The 16,906-nt window shown below is 54.0% G+C and overlaps 7 protein-coding genes across 7 annotated transcripts; 4 read left to right on the top strand and 3 right to left on the bottom strand.

The window, feature by feature from the left end:
- Positions 1–2,000: 2,000 nt before the first annotated feature.
- On the top strand, positions 2,001–4,278 carry N7482_010203 (transient receptor potential ion channel family protein; the record flags this gene model as incomplete). The annotated part of the gene is made up of 3 exons (XM_056692327.1): positions 2,001–2,298; positions 2,394–3,899; positions 3,968–4,278. The coding sequence occupies 3 exons, from the start codon at positions 2,001–2,003 to the stop codon at positions 4,276–4,278; spliced, it is 2,115 nt and encodes a 704-aa protein (XP_056538284.1).
- Positions 4,279–5,502: 1,224 nt separating this feature from the next.
- Positions 5,503–7,141, bottom strand: N7482_010202 (RNA-binding protein; the record flags this gene model as incomplete). The annotated part of the gene is made up of 4 exons (XM_056692326.1): positions 5,503–5,636; positions 5,737–6,730; positions 6,848–7,011; positions 7,105–7,141. The coding sequence occupies 4 exons, from the start codon at positions 7,139–7,141 to the stop codon at positions 5,503–5,505; spliced, it is 1,329 nt and encodes a 442-aa protein (XP_056538283.1).
- A 778-nt stretch (positions 7,142–7,919) lies between these two features.
- N7482_010201 (uncharacterized protein) lies at positions 7,920–8,241 on the top strand (the record flags this gene model as incomplete). The annotated part of the gene is made up of 2 exons (XM_056692325.1): positions 7,920–8,028; positions 8,159–8,241. The coding sequence occupies 2 exons, from the start codon at positions 7,920–7,922 to the stop codon at positions 8,239–8,241; spliced, it is 192 nt and encodes a 63-aa protein (XP_056538282.1).
- Positions 8,242–8,290: 49 nt separating this feature from the next.
- On the bottom strand, positions 8,291–8,679 carry N7482_010200 (RNA-binding protein; the record flags this gene model as incomplete). The annotated part of the gene is made up of 2 exons (XM_056692324.1): positions 8,291–8,576; positions 8,636–8,679. 2 exons carry the CDS (start codon positions 8,677–8,679, stop codon positions 8,291–8,293), a joined length of 330 nt encoding a protein of 109 aa, XP_056538281.1.
- A 705-nt stretch (positions 8,680–9,384) lies between these two features.
- Positions 9,385–11,653, top strand: N7482_010199 (GTPase-activating protein GYP1; the record flags this gene model as incomplete). The annotated part of the gene is made up of 8 exons (XM_056692323.1): positions 9,385–9,408; positions 9,473–9,484; positions 9,550–9,575; positions 9,652–9,768; positions 9,847–10,322; positions 10,386–11,266; positions 11,339–11,431; positions 11,489–11,653. The coding sequence occupies 8 exons, from the start codon at positions 9,385–9,387 to the stop codon at positions 11,651–11,653; spliced, it is 1,794 nt and encodes a 597-aa protein (XP_056538280.1).
- An 84-nt stretch (positions 11,654–11,737) lies between these two features.
- N7482_010198 (dimethyladenosine transferase) lies at positions 11,738–13,134 on the bottom strand (the record flags this gene model as incomplete). The annotated part of the gene is made up of 5 exons (XM_056692322.1): positions 11,738–12,413; positions 12,499–12,563; positions 12,633–12,854; positions 12,909–12,942; positions 12,998–13,134. The coding sequence occupies 5 exons, from the start codon at positions 13,132–13,134 to the stop codon at positions 11,738–11,740; spliced, it is 1,134 nt and encodes a 377-aa protein (XP_056538279.1).
- A 244-nt stretch (positions 13,135–13,378) lies between these two features.
- N7482_010197 (U4/U6-U5 snRNP complex subunit PRP6) lies at positions 13,379–16,387 on the top strand (the record flags this gene model as incomplete). Its single annotated transcript, XM_056692321.1, has 1 exon — positions 13,379–16,387. One exon carries the CDS (start codon positions 13,379–13,381, stop codon positions 16,385–16,387), a length of 3,009 nt encoding a protein of 1,002 aa, XP_056538278.1.
- Between the last annotated feature and the right edge of the window lie 519 nt (positions 16,388–16,906).

Raw genomic sequence — 16,906 nt, 5'->3', positions numbered from 1 at the left:
ATGCCAAAGGATGACGGTGAGGGCCCAACAACCTCTACACTCAAGTCGCTCTCTTCAATTGTAGCCTTCAGTCCCCGAATCGCATGGCGTCGGTAAGCCTTGACAAACAGTATGAAGCAATGGATACCTTTGAGGAGCTCACGACCCTTCCTTTACAAATGGGGGCAGGGTGGCAGCCAACCACCCGGTACATTTATATTTACTGATCAACAATCCATATGACACAGCGAGTATAGACTCAGTAGCGAGGTACCCCACGACTTACGATTTAATAAGAATAAATAAGAACAGGAGAGTAGATTGTTGAACAGAATTATACATGTACGATGCACTTAGGGTTTCCACTACGGCCGATGGGCCCTATTTTTCGCCCGTTTCATATAACCGGGATATTTCGGGATCGCAGAGATCTTCACAGTCTTCACGGCGAGAGATCAACGCACGCCACATGCCAGGCGACCGGGGTGGCTGACAGGGCTGAGCCGACTAGAGGGAGACTGCATACTCGAGTCCAGAGGAGATGCACAAGACGATGTACCTAATCATCAGTTGAGGAAATCGCGGGCGTGAGACATGGCAGGCATAATAATAGCATCCTATCACACTATCCCGCGCATGAAATGACGGCGCTTGTCCGGTCTCAGGTTGATGGCGTCGGGGGCCACTTGGGGGGCGGAACGGTTGATTAGGTTGGGTCTTTTGACTTTTTAATGACCGACCGGGCGGCAATGGAAATGAGCTCCTTCCTCGACTCGTAACACTAACATCGAGAGAACGATACGGAGTACTCCGATCACACCATTGGAATAATGGGAGGGGGAACGGCCTCGCCCTGGATCGGTCGCAAAAAATCGAGGGCGAGATCTCTTGTTGCAAGGGCCGATCCACCGGAGCGTCTAGACCAGCGCACATCAAGATCCGCGTCCGAGTGGCGAGCCCTGCAGGACGACGCAGTGTGGTATGTAATGCTGTAACGCACACAGTGTTGGCCTGGCAGGACCATGGTTGTCCAGGTTTCAGGCGGCCGCTCCAGCAGCCCCAGCAGCGCAGCCCAGCAGCCCCAGCCAGCCATTCAGCCCTCCGGCCAGCGGTTCGGCCTGAGGGGCCCAGGTGGTACCTTGCGTTCCCGCTGCTATATATATATGGGAGCCCAGCATGAGGGACGCTCTGCCACGCTTTTCTGGGACGCGGACATTCGCCGTCACATTGGCTGTTGTGGCTGGGCGTGGCGCTGGTCTTGGGCCTCTCCGTGGACAAGCTAGCCAGTTAAGCTGGCGCACATCCTTGGGAGCGCGAGTCCGGCCCGCTGGAGCTGGCCCCACTGGCGCCGACCAGGGTTATCTGTGGGTTGGAGAACGGAGTAGTCCTTCCTGCTGGTCTGGTCGCAGCTGGGGAGAAGTAGAGCTGAAGTTTTCTTCCACTGTTCCAGCCAGATGTCAAGAGTCAGCCGTATAGAGGAATCACGGAAACGCAGCAGGGACAGGATCCTCAAACCCGCCACTATCGAAGAGTAATTTTAGAAGAAGAGTAGGAAGAGGGACGAGGAGTCTAGACTCTGAAACGCGCCGGGCCCAATCAGCCCTGCTTCAGGGGTTACTTTGGATCACACCCCCCCCTCACACCTCCTCACACCACAACTTCACACCCCTTCACGCGGTCGAGACTTTCTTTTCTCCTCCACTTCTACCCTGATGACCGCGAGGGTACTGCTCGCTTCTAGAACTTGATTACTTTCGTTTGGATCCGACTCCAGTCACTCTTTCGCCTCGACCTGATCCACCCGCTGCCGTTGCGCCCGTTTGATTTCTCGCTTTTCTCTCTTCTCACTGCAGGTTGACCCTGTTTCTTTTTCGAGCTCGCAACCTCGTTCCTCGATCGCCTCGATACACTCTTCCATTCTCGCGCATCTGTCGTGGATGTGCTCGCGCGCGATCCCAACCGAAACTGCCTAGTAATCTTTCGTGGACTCGAACCCTCCCTCAACCGTCTGAGGTCAAGAAATGCGCAAGACCATCTGGGCTCTGCTGGGCCTGGGTGTTGTACCCCAGGCTCTGGCTGCTGACACGCTGAGCACCAATGGATTCAGCTTGTGCATGACAGACTCGGACATCGAAGTGCAGGACCTCGATGTCACCTACTCTCGCTCAAGCAAAGAAGTTGTCTTCGATGTGGCTGGTACCAACTCGAAGGAACAGAATGTGACCGCATCCCTGACTGTGACTGCCTACGGCAACCAAATCTATTCGAAAGAATTTGATCCGTGTGGGAACGAGGTCCATGTTGCGGAGCTCTGCCCTGGTGAGGCGCTTTCCCCTTTCTCGTCCCATCCCGCTCTGGCATGATATCAACATGAAAGAACAAAGAAAGTATATGCTGACCCTTCCTGCCGCTAGTCCCATTGGGCCACTTCGCTGCCCGGGGTAATATCACCGTCCCCGATGAATACGCCAGCCAGATTCCCTCCATCGCCTTCAACATTCCGGATCTGGATGGCCAAGCCAAGCTGACTCTCACCTCGAACGGCAAGAACGTGGCATGTGTGGAGTCTGACCTGTCCAATGGCAAGACCGCCAGCCTCAAGGCCGTTTCCTGGGCCTCGGCCGGTATTGCAGCCGGCGCCCTCGCTCTGAGTGGACTGTCTGCTCTCGGTTCTGCGGGAAGTACTGGTGCATCCTCCTCCAGCCCAGGCGTGGGTGACGTGATGGGATGGTTCGGCTCGATGGCCACCAACGGCATGCTGAGTGTCAGCCACCCGACCGTCTACAAGAGTTTCACCAAGAACTTCGCCTGGAGCACGGGTTTGATTCCGTGGGCGAGCATGCAGAATTCCATTGACGACTTCCGAAAAGCCACCGGCGGAAACACGACGCAGAACAGCTATATCTACCTCTCCGGCCTGAGCACCGCCTCGTCTTCGAATGGAACCTCCTCCAAGCGAAGCCTGGACATGATGTACCGCCTGTTGGCCCGGTCGAGCAGCTCCGGCTCTAATTCGAGCAGCACCTCGAGCACGACCAACTGCGGCGACCTCTCCGTAAGCAGCATTAAGTGCTATGGAGAGGAGATGATGATCCCCTCGGCGAACATCTTCATGACCGTGCTTCTGGTCTTCGCGATTGTCGTCGCTATTGTTGTTGTCGGCATCCTTCTGCTCAAGGTCATCCTGGAGATTTGGGCCATGTACGGCAACTTCCCCAAGAAGCTGTCTGAATTCCGGAAGGACTACTGGGGCATCATGGCACGCACGATCACCAACATGATTCTCATGTTGTATAGCATCTGGGTTTTGTACTGTGTCTATCAATTGCGGAACGGTGACTCCTGGGCAGCCAAGATGCTGGCTGCCATCACGTTGGCTGTCTTCACAGCCGTTTTGGCGTTCTTCGCGTGGCGTATCATCTACATGGCTCGCAAGTACAAGAAGATCGAAGGTGACACTACCGGCCTCTACGAGAACAAAGAAACCTGGCGCAAGTATAGTCTCTTCTACGACGCTTACAAGAAGGGTGTGTGGTGGCTGTTTGTTCCGGTCATTGTGTATGCTTTGGCCAAGGGATGTATCATTGCCGGCGCCGAAGGCCACGGCATGGTCCAGACCACTGGCCAGCTGGTTGTGGAATGCTGCATGTTGCTTCTGCTGCTGTGGAACCGGCCCTACGCCACCAAATCCTCGATGGGTATCAACTTCACGATCCAAATCGTCCGAGTTCTGTCCGTCGCCTGTGTGCTGGTCTTTGTCGAGGAACTTGGTCTCTCCCAGACCACCAAGACCGTGACCGGCATCGTGCTCATTGTCGTCCAATCCACCCTCACCGGTGTTCTCGCCATTTTGATCGCCGTCAACGCCATCATCTTTTGCATCCGCGAAAACCCTCACACTAAGAAGCAAAGAGAAGCTGGTAAGTGCCACCACACAATTTTCAATTCTAATCCCCTGTTATCGCCTGCTAACCTATTACACTCCCAGAAAACTCCAACAAGGACCTGGACGACCTCACCCCTCTCGACGCGCGCGAGTCCCTCCTCATCGAGCATCCACCTAAGCGCGACTTCGCCGAGATGAGCAAGTTCAACTTCACCGGTCCCTACGAGCCGTACCAGGATCACCCACGTCACCGGCCCGACTCGACCGGCGGCAATGATCGCCTGGTCTACGCGGACTACGGCGTCGCCCACGGCCGCAGCTCCAGCCAAGAATCCGGACACTATGACCATCGCCGCAGTCTCTCGCTCGAGGGCCGGAAGCCGACAACCCCTGGCTTCGGCATGGCCTACTAATGTCACGACGCTGCGCTTTTAACTTTTCTTCATTTTCTTCCCTTCTTCCTTTTATCCTGTGCAATCCCCACAGGACTGCCGGTGGTTGAGTCAAGACTCCGCGGCAGCGCCTTCTTCTGTCTGATTTTGTTTAGCGTGTTTCAATGGCAGCCGGTTTCTCTTGTTTCTGATTATGCTTGGATTTGTGCCATAACACCTCACCTACCACTTTCCATCTTTAGCCTCTTCCTCTTACTCCCACCTTTACTTGGTCTCACACTCTCTACATACTCCGACTTTTCTTTCTTTCTTTTTTCTTTTTTCTATTCCCCCACCCCCCTTGTTTTCTATCTTACCTCCCGACCTCGACCTTCTTTCTGTCCTCCCTCACCCTGTCAGCGCCCTTTTCTTGTCATTGCCAGCTTGGTGAAAAATGTATTCCCTTTTTGTGGTTCTTGTAAATGCCATAGAATTTTGATTATATGGTTACTTTGGACTCTTTGATATTTTGAAAATTCAAGTAGAGTGAGTAACTAGTTGGGACCTTGTTCATTAGTCAGTACGGTAGTACCTCCCCACTGTGTCGGTCGGTCTTGTAGCTGGTGCCAGGTCTCCGGCGAGAGTAAGGGATACATCCGAATGTGATAGCATCAATCTTATGAAACCCAGTCACAGAACGAGTAGAAGGCATTGATGCATTGCGACTTTGAAACAACACAAATGCCCAGTAACAAAATCCTCATTCCCCAAATGCGCAGGGTTTCAGTCCAAGACCCCCTTTCTATACGAGATATGCTTCTACGATACGAGCCCATCACCCAAGAATAGCAATCGCACACATCAAAACGCGAGACACATCCCATTTTGAAAACTCTGAACAAGAACAAGAGAAAGAGAATGAAAAACAACATGTTTCCGCACTGCATTCACGGCTGATCATTTTGAGGAAAAGAAAAAGTAATAGAAAACATAAACAGAAAGCCAGCAAGCTGCGCCCCACAACTAAGACTCGCCCCGTCATTTGAGCAGGATAGGAAAGAAACAGCAGCACAGCACAAGGAAACCCGCGACTCGACAGCGTACGAATTTCGAATTTAGGTTCAGGGAAATGTAGGAAGGGGCAAGGGGAAATGAAGTACATATGGGTAGAACAGAGAACAGAAAGGAGGAAGGAGAGGAAGAAGAGGGAAAAGAAGACATAGCATAGAAGAACATGAAAGGACCCAGTGGCTAGACCAGATACGTCTATCGAGAATAGGGATGGAAACCACGGTGTCCGCCACGGCCTCCGCCGCGGTAGTTCGCGCCAGGCTTGCCGGCGTTGCGTGGGCCGGTGGGCGCGTTGGCGGGGGCTGCGCTCTGCGGCTGGGGGGTGAGACCTGCGGAGAAGGAGAACGAGTTAGCAGGTGTTGCGATTGATGTGGATAGTGGTATTTGCAAGGGAGATCCGACCCGATCCGGTCGGATTAGAGTACATACCACGACCTATGCTGCCTCCCCGCGTCATGCCCTGCGGGCCAGTGGGGATATTTGGCTGAGGCACCTCGTCATACATACCCTCCCACGAAGTCGGGCCGCCCTGCTGGTACGGCGAGAAAGCGCGGCTGGTGTCCATCACACGGCGGGCCTGCTGCTGCTCGTATTTCTGCTGCTCAAAGGCGATCTGCTCCTGGGCATTGTATCCCGGCCCGCCAGGCTGACGGTTGTAGCCGGGGCCCGGACTGGCGCCCTCACTACCGCCGCCTTGGGCTTGGCCCTGAGGTTGACCCTGAGGCTGACCCTGAGGTTGACCCTGCATCTGCTGCATCATGGCCGGGTTCATCATATTGGGCATGTTCTGCTGCTGGGAACCCGGGGAGCCGGGGTTGGGACTCATGCCGCCGGACTGCTGGGGGCCAGCGCCGGCCATCTGCGCTTGCATTTGCTTCATCTGCATCTGCTGCATCTGCTGCATCATGGCCGGGTTCATGGCGCCCATGTTCATGTTGCCGCCGCCCATGGCCATCTGCTGCTGCATCATAGCGAAGTACTGCTGCATACGCTGCCAGTACTGGGCCATCATCTGGGGGGTCATGCCACCCGCCATGCCCTGTTGGCCGCCCTGCTGCTGGCCAGCATCGCCGCCCTGGTTCATGTCGCGGAAGCCCTCACGGCCACCACCACGGCCGCCCCGGTTCTCATCACGCAGGTTGCCGCGCGGCTGGGCTTTCTTCACCTCAATCGGCTTGCCGAGGATCTCAAGGGGGCGGGAGAGGGCGTTTTCAACGGCGGCTTCGCTGTCGAAGGTCACGAAGCCAAAGCCGCGGGGCCGACCGGTGTCCTTGTCGATCATAAGGGTTGCGTCCACGACGCGGCCGAATTGCATAAAGAACTGCTTGAAGTCTTGCTCGGTGGCTTCTTGGCTGACGCCGCCAACGAAAATCTTGCTGGTTTTCTCCTGCTCGTCGCGCGGAATGGCACGCTTGGGATCGATCTTGGGAGAATAGTTAGCCGCTGGATCGGTGGACAGCCGTATATTGCTTGATCAGGGGGTGATAGTGTCTCTCTTGAGGACTCTCTCGCTCGCCCTTTGTCGGTCGTGGTAACTCACAATCTTGCCATCCAGGTAATGCTCCTTAACCATCACCGTGTTGACCGTCTTCGGATCCCGGAAAGTAAGGAAGCCAAAACCGCGCGAGCGGCCGGTGGCGCTATCACGCATGACAGTACATTCCTGGACCTCGCCGAATTGCGAGAAGTAGTCGCGGAGAGATTCTATTGGGAGTCCGCAAGGTTAGACAGACCGTTACTCCAGATAGATAGTAATCTATCATCAACCAGACACCCCCGATGTAATGCAGTACATACGATCCGTTGTTTCCCAGTTCAAACCGCCAATGAACATTTTCCTAGCCGAGCCATATTAGCATCATCCGCCAGCAGGAGAGATGTCTCCAATACAAGCAGAACAGAGGGAAGAAATGAGGCCACATTGAAAAACGGAGATGAAAGGGTGAAAAGTGTCAATGTGTGTCTGTAAGTGTGCTCTGGCTAGGGAGCTGGTGGCGCTAAGCTGCTATTCACGAATACAGCTAATGCTGAACTGTCTGGAGCCCGCTGGAGCCCTGAAGAAGCCCATATCTTGTCCACGAAGGTCCATCTTGCCGGTATACGGTGACTGCGCAAGCACGTATAGCCCCATGTAGCTCCATGATAGGTCCGCCCATTTGGTTTACATGAGCGTGAATCCGAAGTCGACCGCATATTCCCTCTCTTTCTGGGGGGTTTTGTGGGATACTCATGCCCCCGGGAGAAGATTGAGTCAGACAGAAGAGGCAGTAGCGAGAAGTTCTCAGGCGAATAAGTGAATTGTCACTGTCTTTTTGTCTCTGGCCTCGACTTGGAGAACCTTTGCGTGTCTAACAGAAGTCCCAAGCTAAGTAGCATTGGCGTGACAACTCCCATCAGACAGCGTTGCTACTTCTTGCTCTGCTCTATCAACTGTATCGACAAGAAGCTATATAGTATCCGCTGTACTATATGGTGGCTCGCAACAAGGGCTGCGGCAAGGTCCGATCTGTATCACGTATTTTTCGCTGCTTGATATTCTCTGCCTGGGACAAAGGCTCCCTGTTTCTGGACCTTCTGAGGTTGCGCCTGCCTGATCTCCATCGCCGTGAAAGATGGCCTCTGATGACTTGCAGAGACTCGTGAAGAAAGGAAAACGAGATCTGGAAGATGCCGAAGATCGTGCATGGGAAGAGGTTTCCCACGCAATTGTCCACTGGGCACGTATGACTTGGCCGTTCATCTCCCCTCATAATCGAGCATATTTGCAATTGCATTCTCCCAGCGATCGACCCTCTTCCTATGAGTTTGTAGAGGTAGTTCATAGCAATGCATAGCCACATTCAACCCTCAGAAGCCGCATTCTGTGCCGTGAACAGCAACCGACGCCACCCAGATACACCGGAAGCACATAGCCAGATGCCCACCAGCATTTGAGGGAAAAAAAAGAAAATTGAACTGACTATAACACAGGGGAATATTTCACTTACCCGTCTTCCTTGATTCCTGTACCTGATCCAGACTGCTCATTGTCGGCGGGGGTCGTCACCGCATGGTGAGCAGGTGTATATTCCGAACCGTTCTGGAAACCTGTACCGTATTCTGGCTGGGGAGCAGTATGTGTAGGATATGTGTCGGTGGCCGAAGGGTTGTAACTCGGCACGACGGATTCTTCAACAGGTTGCACAGGGACTGCGGAGGGGGTGGGGTTTGTGGGCTGAGGGGCCTCCACTGCGGACGTTGCGCGATTCGTCGATTCGTCAGCATCGTAGCTGTGAGACGATGTTGGTTAGACAAGCGGTCATCAAATAGGGGTGAGCAAGACTCATACAGATCCGCGAAGAGATCATCCTCCAGTTCCTCCGGTTCAGCCATGATGCTGAGGATTAGGGACGAGGTTAGGGGAGCAATGGGAATAGAAGTGAGTCAGGATCGATGAAGAAAGTGGGAAGGGAAGAAACGAGAAGTCTGAATCAGCTAAGAATGCGTGGGGGAGAAGAAGATGAAGTCAGTAAAGAAGCGTAGGGAGGGAAAGCGGAGGAGTAAGTGGCTTACATACGCACGGTTCAGATACTTTTCCTGGATATGCAGGCAACACGGCAGACTCAAGCCGTAGCGTCGTAAATCGCTAATGCTAACCGGCTGAAAAACAAAAAAATACACTACTCCGTTCGCTCAATGCTTTAACAGAATCAACAAAACAGAATGCCCATTTACATTAACAATCCATTTTGACACGCCGTTGCTTTTACGGGCTGGAGCTGATCATTTTGGTAGGCGGAGCCAAAGGCGGTGAGAATAATGTATGCGTTACATAAGCACCTTGGTGCCGGGGTTATCTGCCCCGTTTCTCCAAGGAAGTGGCCAATACTGCTACGACGTCAACAACAACAACTATACCCCCTTTCAGTGTTGATTCTGGAAGCCGCATTCGCTTTAACTTTGTTGTCTCGCCATGAATCTCTGAGCTCTGCGTGGTTTATGGCCCGGCTGGAGGAGCGCACGACAATATCCCTGGGCCGCCCCGCATCTGAAACCCACTGAGATCATTCCGGTCCGTCTATCCCAGCAGCAGCAGCCATGACAGACAAAAAGGGGCAGCAGGTAAGCATACACCAATTCCCCTGTGAATCGATCATTGCCGAATTGAAACTGAGTGTTGATCCAGGAAATGGTTCAGGTTGGTGCGTATTCTCTTTCCCCCCCCCCCAGTTTCCTTGTGGCTTCTTCTATAGCTAATGCAAGTTGGCGGGCGGTGCAGACAACTCCGAGTATGTATAACACTACCTCTTCGTCTGCCTAATTTTAGGTTCCTGCTTCTATATATATACTGACGCCTCATTGAAGACGCGCAGACTCTCCTTTCTGGGCTGGTCGGAATGCATCCCTGAACCAGGGTTCGTCAAAAGCCTACGGAAAGAACACAGTTGTTGGCGCCTCATACTCTCACGCCAACATGGTTCAGTTAGTACCCCTATGGAAAGCCAGAGCTCGCGCCATCGTCCTATATCGATGATATTCTGACTGCTGTTCTTTTGATAGAGGCGCGTCGTCTCACCAACGAACCAAGACACCGCCCCGGCCATTGGGAAATGCCCCGTACCCCGCGTCGCACCTGGCGAACCGATCTGGAAACGTGGTAGCCTCACCTCCCCGACAAACATATCCTGGGATCATGACACAAGGCGTAGATGAATGGAGCCGGGATCCTACCGAGGATGAAGATGACGACGACGACGACGACGAGATTGTTTACGATGATGATGAAGATGAATTCGGACTTCCCAGCCTTGCCAGCATGCGCAGAAAGAAGGAGGTACCTTTTCAATCGAAGAATATGGATCCTGGCAGAGCAATGGGAGGTAACCCTACATCTCTGGGATTCGGCATGGCCGCCGCGAACAGACAACGCGCCAATAGCTCGGATATCGCCGAGGAACGCGGAACCCCAATGTACCCAACTGCGCACAAGGGCGAAGGGAAAATCCTACGGCCACAGTACAAGGATATCTTGCAAGGTTAGAATTCAGCAGTTCAGAAAGAGTCAAGTTTAACAGTCATGCTGACATGGGTATCTTCAGATCCTGCAAACGCTTTGAATCTCATCAATCACTCGGCCCCACCCTCCAATGCCTCCCCGAAGGAGAGGGAGATGCATTCGAGTCACATCACGCGGATCAATAAATTCAAGCGCATTTTGCAGGCTAGTACTGTGTCTCTTACCGAGTTGCGGGACCTAGCATGGTCTGGGGTTCCTGAAGAGGTTCGGCCAATGACCTGGCAACTTTTGCTTGGATATCTCCCAACAAATAGTGAACGACGTATATCGACACTCGAGAGAAAGCGCAAAGAATATTTGGACGGAGTACGACAAGCCTTTGAACGCGGCAGCTCCGCTGCCACGAACCCCCCTGCCTCGAGCATGGGACGTGGAAGAGGACTGGACGAGGCCGTCTGGCACCAGATCAGTATTGATGTTCCTCGGACCAGCCCTCATATCCCTCTCTATGGCTACGAGGCCACTCAACGGTCTCTAGAACGAATCCTCTATGTGTGGGCCATTCGTCACCCGGCGAGTGGCTACGTGCAAGGTATTAACGACCTGGTTACCCCTTTTTGGCAGGTTTTCCTAGGAGTGTACATTACCGATCTCAACGTTGAAGAGGGCATGGACCCGGGCCAGCTACCTCGCAGCGTTCTGGATGCGGTGGAAGCTGATACGTTCTGGTGCCTGACCAAACTTCTCGACGGCATCCAAGACAACTACATTTATGCCCAGCCGGGCATTCAGCGACAGGTCAAAGCCTTACGGGATTTGACGAAGCGCATTGACTTGGCCCTGGCCAACCATCTAGAACAAGAGGGTGTGGAGTTTATGCAGTTCAGTTTCCGGTGGATGAACTGTTTGCTCATGCGGGAAATGAGCATAAGGAACACGATTCGCATGTGGGATACGTATATGGTACGCCCTTTCCTCTTTTCTTCAGCGTGTTTACTGTCCTGCCGTTGCTATTCATACTGACATTCGTTGCAGGCCGAGGAGCAGGGCTTCTCACGATTCCACCTATACGTTTGTGCTGCATTCTTGGTTAAATGGACAGATCAGTTGGTGAAGATGGATTTCCAGGTTGGTACTCTATACATCTATCAACAATCTGGCTCAAGAGCTGAAGCAAGTACATAGGAGGTGATGATGTTTCTCCAAGCACTGCCTACAAAGGACTGGACCGAGAAAGATATTGAGCTCTTGCTCAGCGAAGCTTTCATCTGGCAGAGCTTGTTTCAGGACTCACGCGCTCATCTCCGGCCAACTGGGAACGAACCTCCTGAAAATGGTATCTTTTATTGATAGTAATCATAATTCATCATTCTATTCCGGACTCCTTCGCTTTTTTATCGCCCGGGGGGATGTGAGCGACAGACTCAGTCTCGATCAATTGAAGTGGATCCCTTTCTGGTTGAAAGCCCACAGCATCTTCAAGAACTCATTCTCGTCACACATTCGTGCGCGCTTGTCGGCCAGGCCGGTCTCATCCTCCAGGACCTGGCGCACCTTCTCGCGGACCAACTCTGAAACCTTTCCTCGCTTCTTGCGCTGGGGATGGCTCTTGAGTGCTTGTTGGATACGCGCGTTGGCCTCTTCTTTGAAGAAATCGGGGACGTCGTCGTCGTCCATATCCATGACCTCATCAACAGGCTCCTCCTCGTCTTGCTGTTCCTGGCCCATATCCATCGCATCGCCGTCGGCGTCTTCGACCGGGCCATCTTCCACGGGGATATCGTTCTGGGCGCACCAAGTGCGGTAGTTCTGCTCGAGCATGTTCATGATGGTAGGTGTGCCGATGAAACTGGCCCGCAGTGTCTTGTTCTTCCGCACGAACGCAATGCGCAGCAGTCCGTCCCATTCCTCATAGTTGATCTGTGGCCTCGGGACCTTAGGCACCATGCGGATGACGCTGGACTCGACCAATGGTGGGGGCTTGAAGTTGTTCTTGCCAACCTTCATGATGTGATCGATCTTGGCCCACATTTGGGCATTGACAGACAGTCGACTATAGAGCTTGTCGCCAGGCTTCGCGAATAGACGCAGGGCGAACTCACGCTGGAACCTAGGAGTTGGGAAGTTGTATGTTAGCCTATGCCAGATAAAATAAACCGAGAACCCGCGAGGAATCATCTGTGATTTAGACGTACATAAGAACGCAAGTACGAGGCGCGGGTGTTGTGGCAAGTAGCTTGAATGTGAGAGGGGAAGAGATCTGTTTGTAGTTAGCAAAAAACTGTAGATTTCTGGAAGTTCTCGATGTCATATGAATGTTATCACATACCTGGTAGGGAGTGTTACTGATGCAGACATCGAAATACGGCAGCTCCGTCTTCATCACATCGCCGAGGATTACCTCCAGGCGCTTCTGTGCTGGGGTACCCTGGAAACGCTTGGTGACTTCAGCGGCCATTCGAGGATCCAACTCCACCGCGATGACCTTTTTGGCCTTCTCCAGGATCTTTGCTGTCAAGTTACCAGTACCAGGACCAATTTCGAGGACAATCTGTTGTGCCAATGATTAGCGCAGTCACCTTTCAATCTCACAAACACCACTCACATCACTCTGCTTAAGATCGGCCTTGTGAACAATTCTGCAGGGTCCAATTTAGCTCGCGACAAATGACATATGCGTTAGGCATTACTCACTGCTCAGCAATACCGGGGTTCTTCAAGACGTGCTGGCCGATATCTGTGTTCATCTTGAAGATACTGTGGGCGGCCTTGGTCTTTGCGGCGGCGTCCGCGTGCGCGCTGTTGCGCTTCTGCTTCTGAGCTTTGGGCATATTGAATGGATGGCCTGAGCCGGTGCAAAGCCACTGAGATTCCGTCTGAAGCAGCAAATTTCCCACGAGGGCGCAATGAGGAGTTCCCGAGTCCCGCGGCGTTGTTTAACTGTGGGCGACTTTTTTTCTTTGCGATAAGATTATCGGTCTCGGGCCTACTTTTCTACGAGCCCGCCGTCGACTCTCTTTCGCCTTCTACTCCCCACGCTCCAAGGTTGATTGAAGCTTGCTATCCGTGTCCAACATGGCGTCCGGACGCAAGGATTTTCTCAGCCAGCAGGCGCCGGAGAACTATGTCGCCGGTCTGGGCCGTGGTGCGACGGGCTTCACCACGCGCTCTGACTTGGGACCCGCGCGCGAAGGTCCGACTCCCGAACAGATCCAGGCCGCGCTGACGAAACGAGCGCAGCTCCTGGGAGCTGCCGCACCGACGGCCTACGGCAGCACTTCTCGCGAGAAGGGAGGTAAAGAAGAGAAGGAAGACGAGGAGGATGAGCGCTTCCAGGATCCCGACAACGAGGTCGGTCTGTTTGCCTACGGACAGTTCGACCAGGAAGACGATGAGGCGGATCGCATTTACCAGGAGGTGGATGAGAAGATGGACAGGCGGCGAAAAGCTCGAAGGTTAGTCCTTTCCCCGGCCCTGTTGTCTCATAAAACAACTTGTTCATCGGGCCAGTCCCCGGTTGCTTGGATAGAATACCGACTTGGAACATTTGCCACCTACAGGGAAGCTCGAGAGCAACAAGAACGCGAAGACTATGAACGAAAAAACCCGAAGATTCAGCAACAATTTGCCGACCTCAAGCGATCACTCGCGGCGGTCTCCGAGGAGGACTGGGCCAATCTCCCTGAGGTTGGAGACCTGACAGGCAAGAACCGACGAGCGAAGCAGAACTTGCGCCAGCGATTCTACGCAGTTCCTGATAGCGTCATTGCGGGTGCGAGAGATTCGGCTCAATTTGACACCACCATCGCCGACGATGGCGGCCCGTCCGGTGGAGGAGAGGGAGGTGATAGCGGCGACGGGACGATGACGAACTTCGCGGATATCGGTGCGGCTCGTGACAAGGTCCTGAAAGTCCGACTGGACCAAGCAGCGCTGGGGTCATCTGCTGAAAACAACTCCTCGGGAAGTGCAACCAGTATCGACCCCAAGGGATATCTCACCAGTTTGACTCAGTCGGAAATGAAGGCTGGTGAGGTCGAGGTTGGTGATATCAAGCGAGTGCGGGTTCTCCTGGAGTCTGTCACGAAGACCAATCCCAAACATGCCCCTGGATGGATTGCACTTGCGCGGCTGGAGGAGCTTGCGGGCCGTATTGTAGCGGCTCGAAACACCATCGCCAAAGGGTGCGAGCTCTGCCCCAAGAGCGAGGACGCATGGTTGGAAAATATTCGTATGAACGAAGGCCATAATGCAAAGGTCATCGCGGCGAACGCTATCAAGAACAACGACCACTCGACCAGACTTTGGATCGAGGCCATGAAATTGGAGACCGATTCCCGGGCGAAGAAGAACGTCCTCAGACAGGCTATCTTGCACATTCCCCAATCCGTGCAGATCTGGAAAGAGGCTGTCAATCTGGAAGATGATCCCGCGGATGCGCGTCTTCTTTTGGCCAAGGCCGTTGAAATGATTCCCCTCTCCGTGGAGCTGTGGCTGGCCCTTGCGCGTCTGGAGACTCCAGAGAACGCTCAGAAGGTTCTGAATGCAGCGCGCAAGGCTGTCCCCACCAGCCACGAGATCTGGATTGCTGCTGCTCGTCTTCAAGAACAGATGGGAACCTTTGAACGGATCAATGTCATGAAGCGTGCCATTCAGTCCCTGGCTAAGGAGAACGCCATGTTGAAGCGAGAGGAATGGATCTCCGAAGCAGAGCGCTGCGAGGAAGAAGGTGCCGTTCTCACCTGCGGTGCTATCATCCGCGAGACTCTCGGATGGGGTTTGGACGAGGATGATGACCGCAAAGATATTTGGATGGACGACGCCAAGTCCAGCATTGCCCGTGGCAAGTACGAAACCGCGCGAGCTATTTACGCGTATGCCCTACGGGTATTCGTCAACAGACGGTCCATCTGGCTCGCAGCTGCAGACCTCGAGCGCAACCACGGCGACAAGGAAGCTCTGTGGCAGGTCCTGGAGAAAGCCGTCGAAGCATGCCCTCAAAGCGAGGAACTCTGGCTGCAGCTTGCCAAGGAGAAATGGCAGTCTGGTGAAATCGACGACGCGCGACGAGTGCTCGGCCGTGCCTTCAACCAGAACCCTAACAACGAGGACATCTGGCTTGCCGCCGTTAAGCTCGAGGCAGACGCGCAGCAAACAGACCAGGCACGCGAGCTCCTTGCCACGGCACGTCGAGAAGCTGGTACGGACCGTGTGTGGATCAAGAGCGTTGCTTTTGAGCGGCAATTAGGTAACACGGATGAAGCGTTAGATCTCGTCAACCAGGGTCTGCAGCAGTACCCCAAGGCCGACAAGCTCTGGATGATGAAGGGCCAAATATACGAGGCGCAGAAGAAGCTCCCGCAAGCGCGCGAGGCATACGGCACAGGCACGCGTGCCTGCCCCAAGTCCGTACCGCTATGGCTGCTAGCCGCGCGACTGGAAGTACAGGCCGGCGCCGTGGTCCGGGCCCGATCCGTCCTCGACCGCGCCCGCCTTGCCCTGCCAAAGAGCCCCGAGCTCTGGACGGAAAGCGTGCGTGTCGAGCGGCGCGCGAATAACCTCACCCAGGCCCAGATGCTGATGGCGCAGGCGCTGCAGGAGGTGCCGGCGTCGGGCTTGCTCTGGAGCGAGAGAATCTGGAACCTGGAGCCGCGGGCGTCGCGCAAGGCGCGCAGTCTGAGCGCGATCAAGATGATAGAAAACGACCCGATCCTGTTCATCACGGTGGCGCGGATATTCTGGGGCGAGCGGCGGTTGGAAAAGGCGATGACGTGGTTCGAGAAGGCGATTGTGTCGGACAACGACTACGGCGACGGGTGGGCATGGTACTACAAGTTCCTGCTGCAGCACGGCACAGAGGTGAGCCCGGATTTTTCGAGGCGCGATGGCGCGCACTTCTTGAATACGGAGGGGTGTGCTAACATGTTCACGGGTCTACAGGACAAACGCTCTGATGTGATATCCAAGTGTGTCTCGACAGAGCCGAAGCACGGCGAGGTGTGGCAGAGGATCGCGAAGGACCCGCGCAACGCGCACAAGTCAACGGAGGAGATATTGAAGCTTGTTGCCGAGACGGTCAGTTAACAGGGTCGTATCATGATGTATTAACACAGCACTACCCCGGCGGCGTTTTGGAACATGAATGGACTTTTGAATATCGATAACTCACTTTACCTCCCCACCTCTCTCCCTGTTAGATACGATCGCTCAGGTAGAAGATGAAACTTGATCTTTCCCTACATGACTCGAGGCACAGAGAAAGGGTTGCTATATAAGAGCTATAAGAGCCATAAAAGTCCAGTAGAGCCGACGCATCATGCAGTGTAGTAACGAGTCATATTCATGGGTATCGAACAAGCCAGGCCTCTCCACGCCGGGCCACAGTCATCGCCATCATTTCAGCTTTTCTGTTTACTATCGAGACCAGACCAATCTCAGTTCCTCTGCGTGTGCTGCATGCACCTTGCCCGCGTGTAAAAAAGACAATAAAAAGGGGATAGATACTGTACATCGCACGGCTGGCTGTCGCCTAACCCAGGCCGGGGGGAACTCCAGAACCAAATGCATAACATAAAAGGGGCTGCCATTGAAGCAGTGCAATGG

Source organism: Penicillium canariense (genome assembly GCF_028826845.1).
Source record: "Penicillium canariense strain IBT 26290 chromosome Unknown utg000008l_segment0_segment0, whole genome shotgun sequence".
Taxonomy (NCBI): Eukaryota; Fungi; Ascomycota; class Eurotiomycetes; order Eurotiales; family Aspergillaceae; genus Penicillium; species Penicillium canariense.
This window is presented reverse-complemented; position numbering and strand designations above follow the sequence as displayed.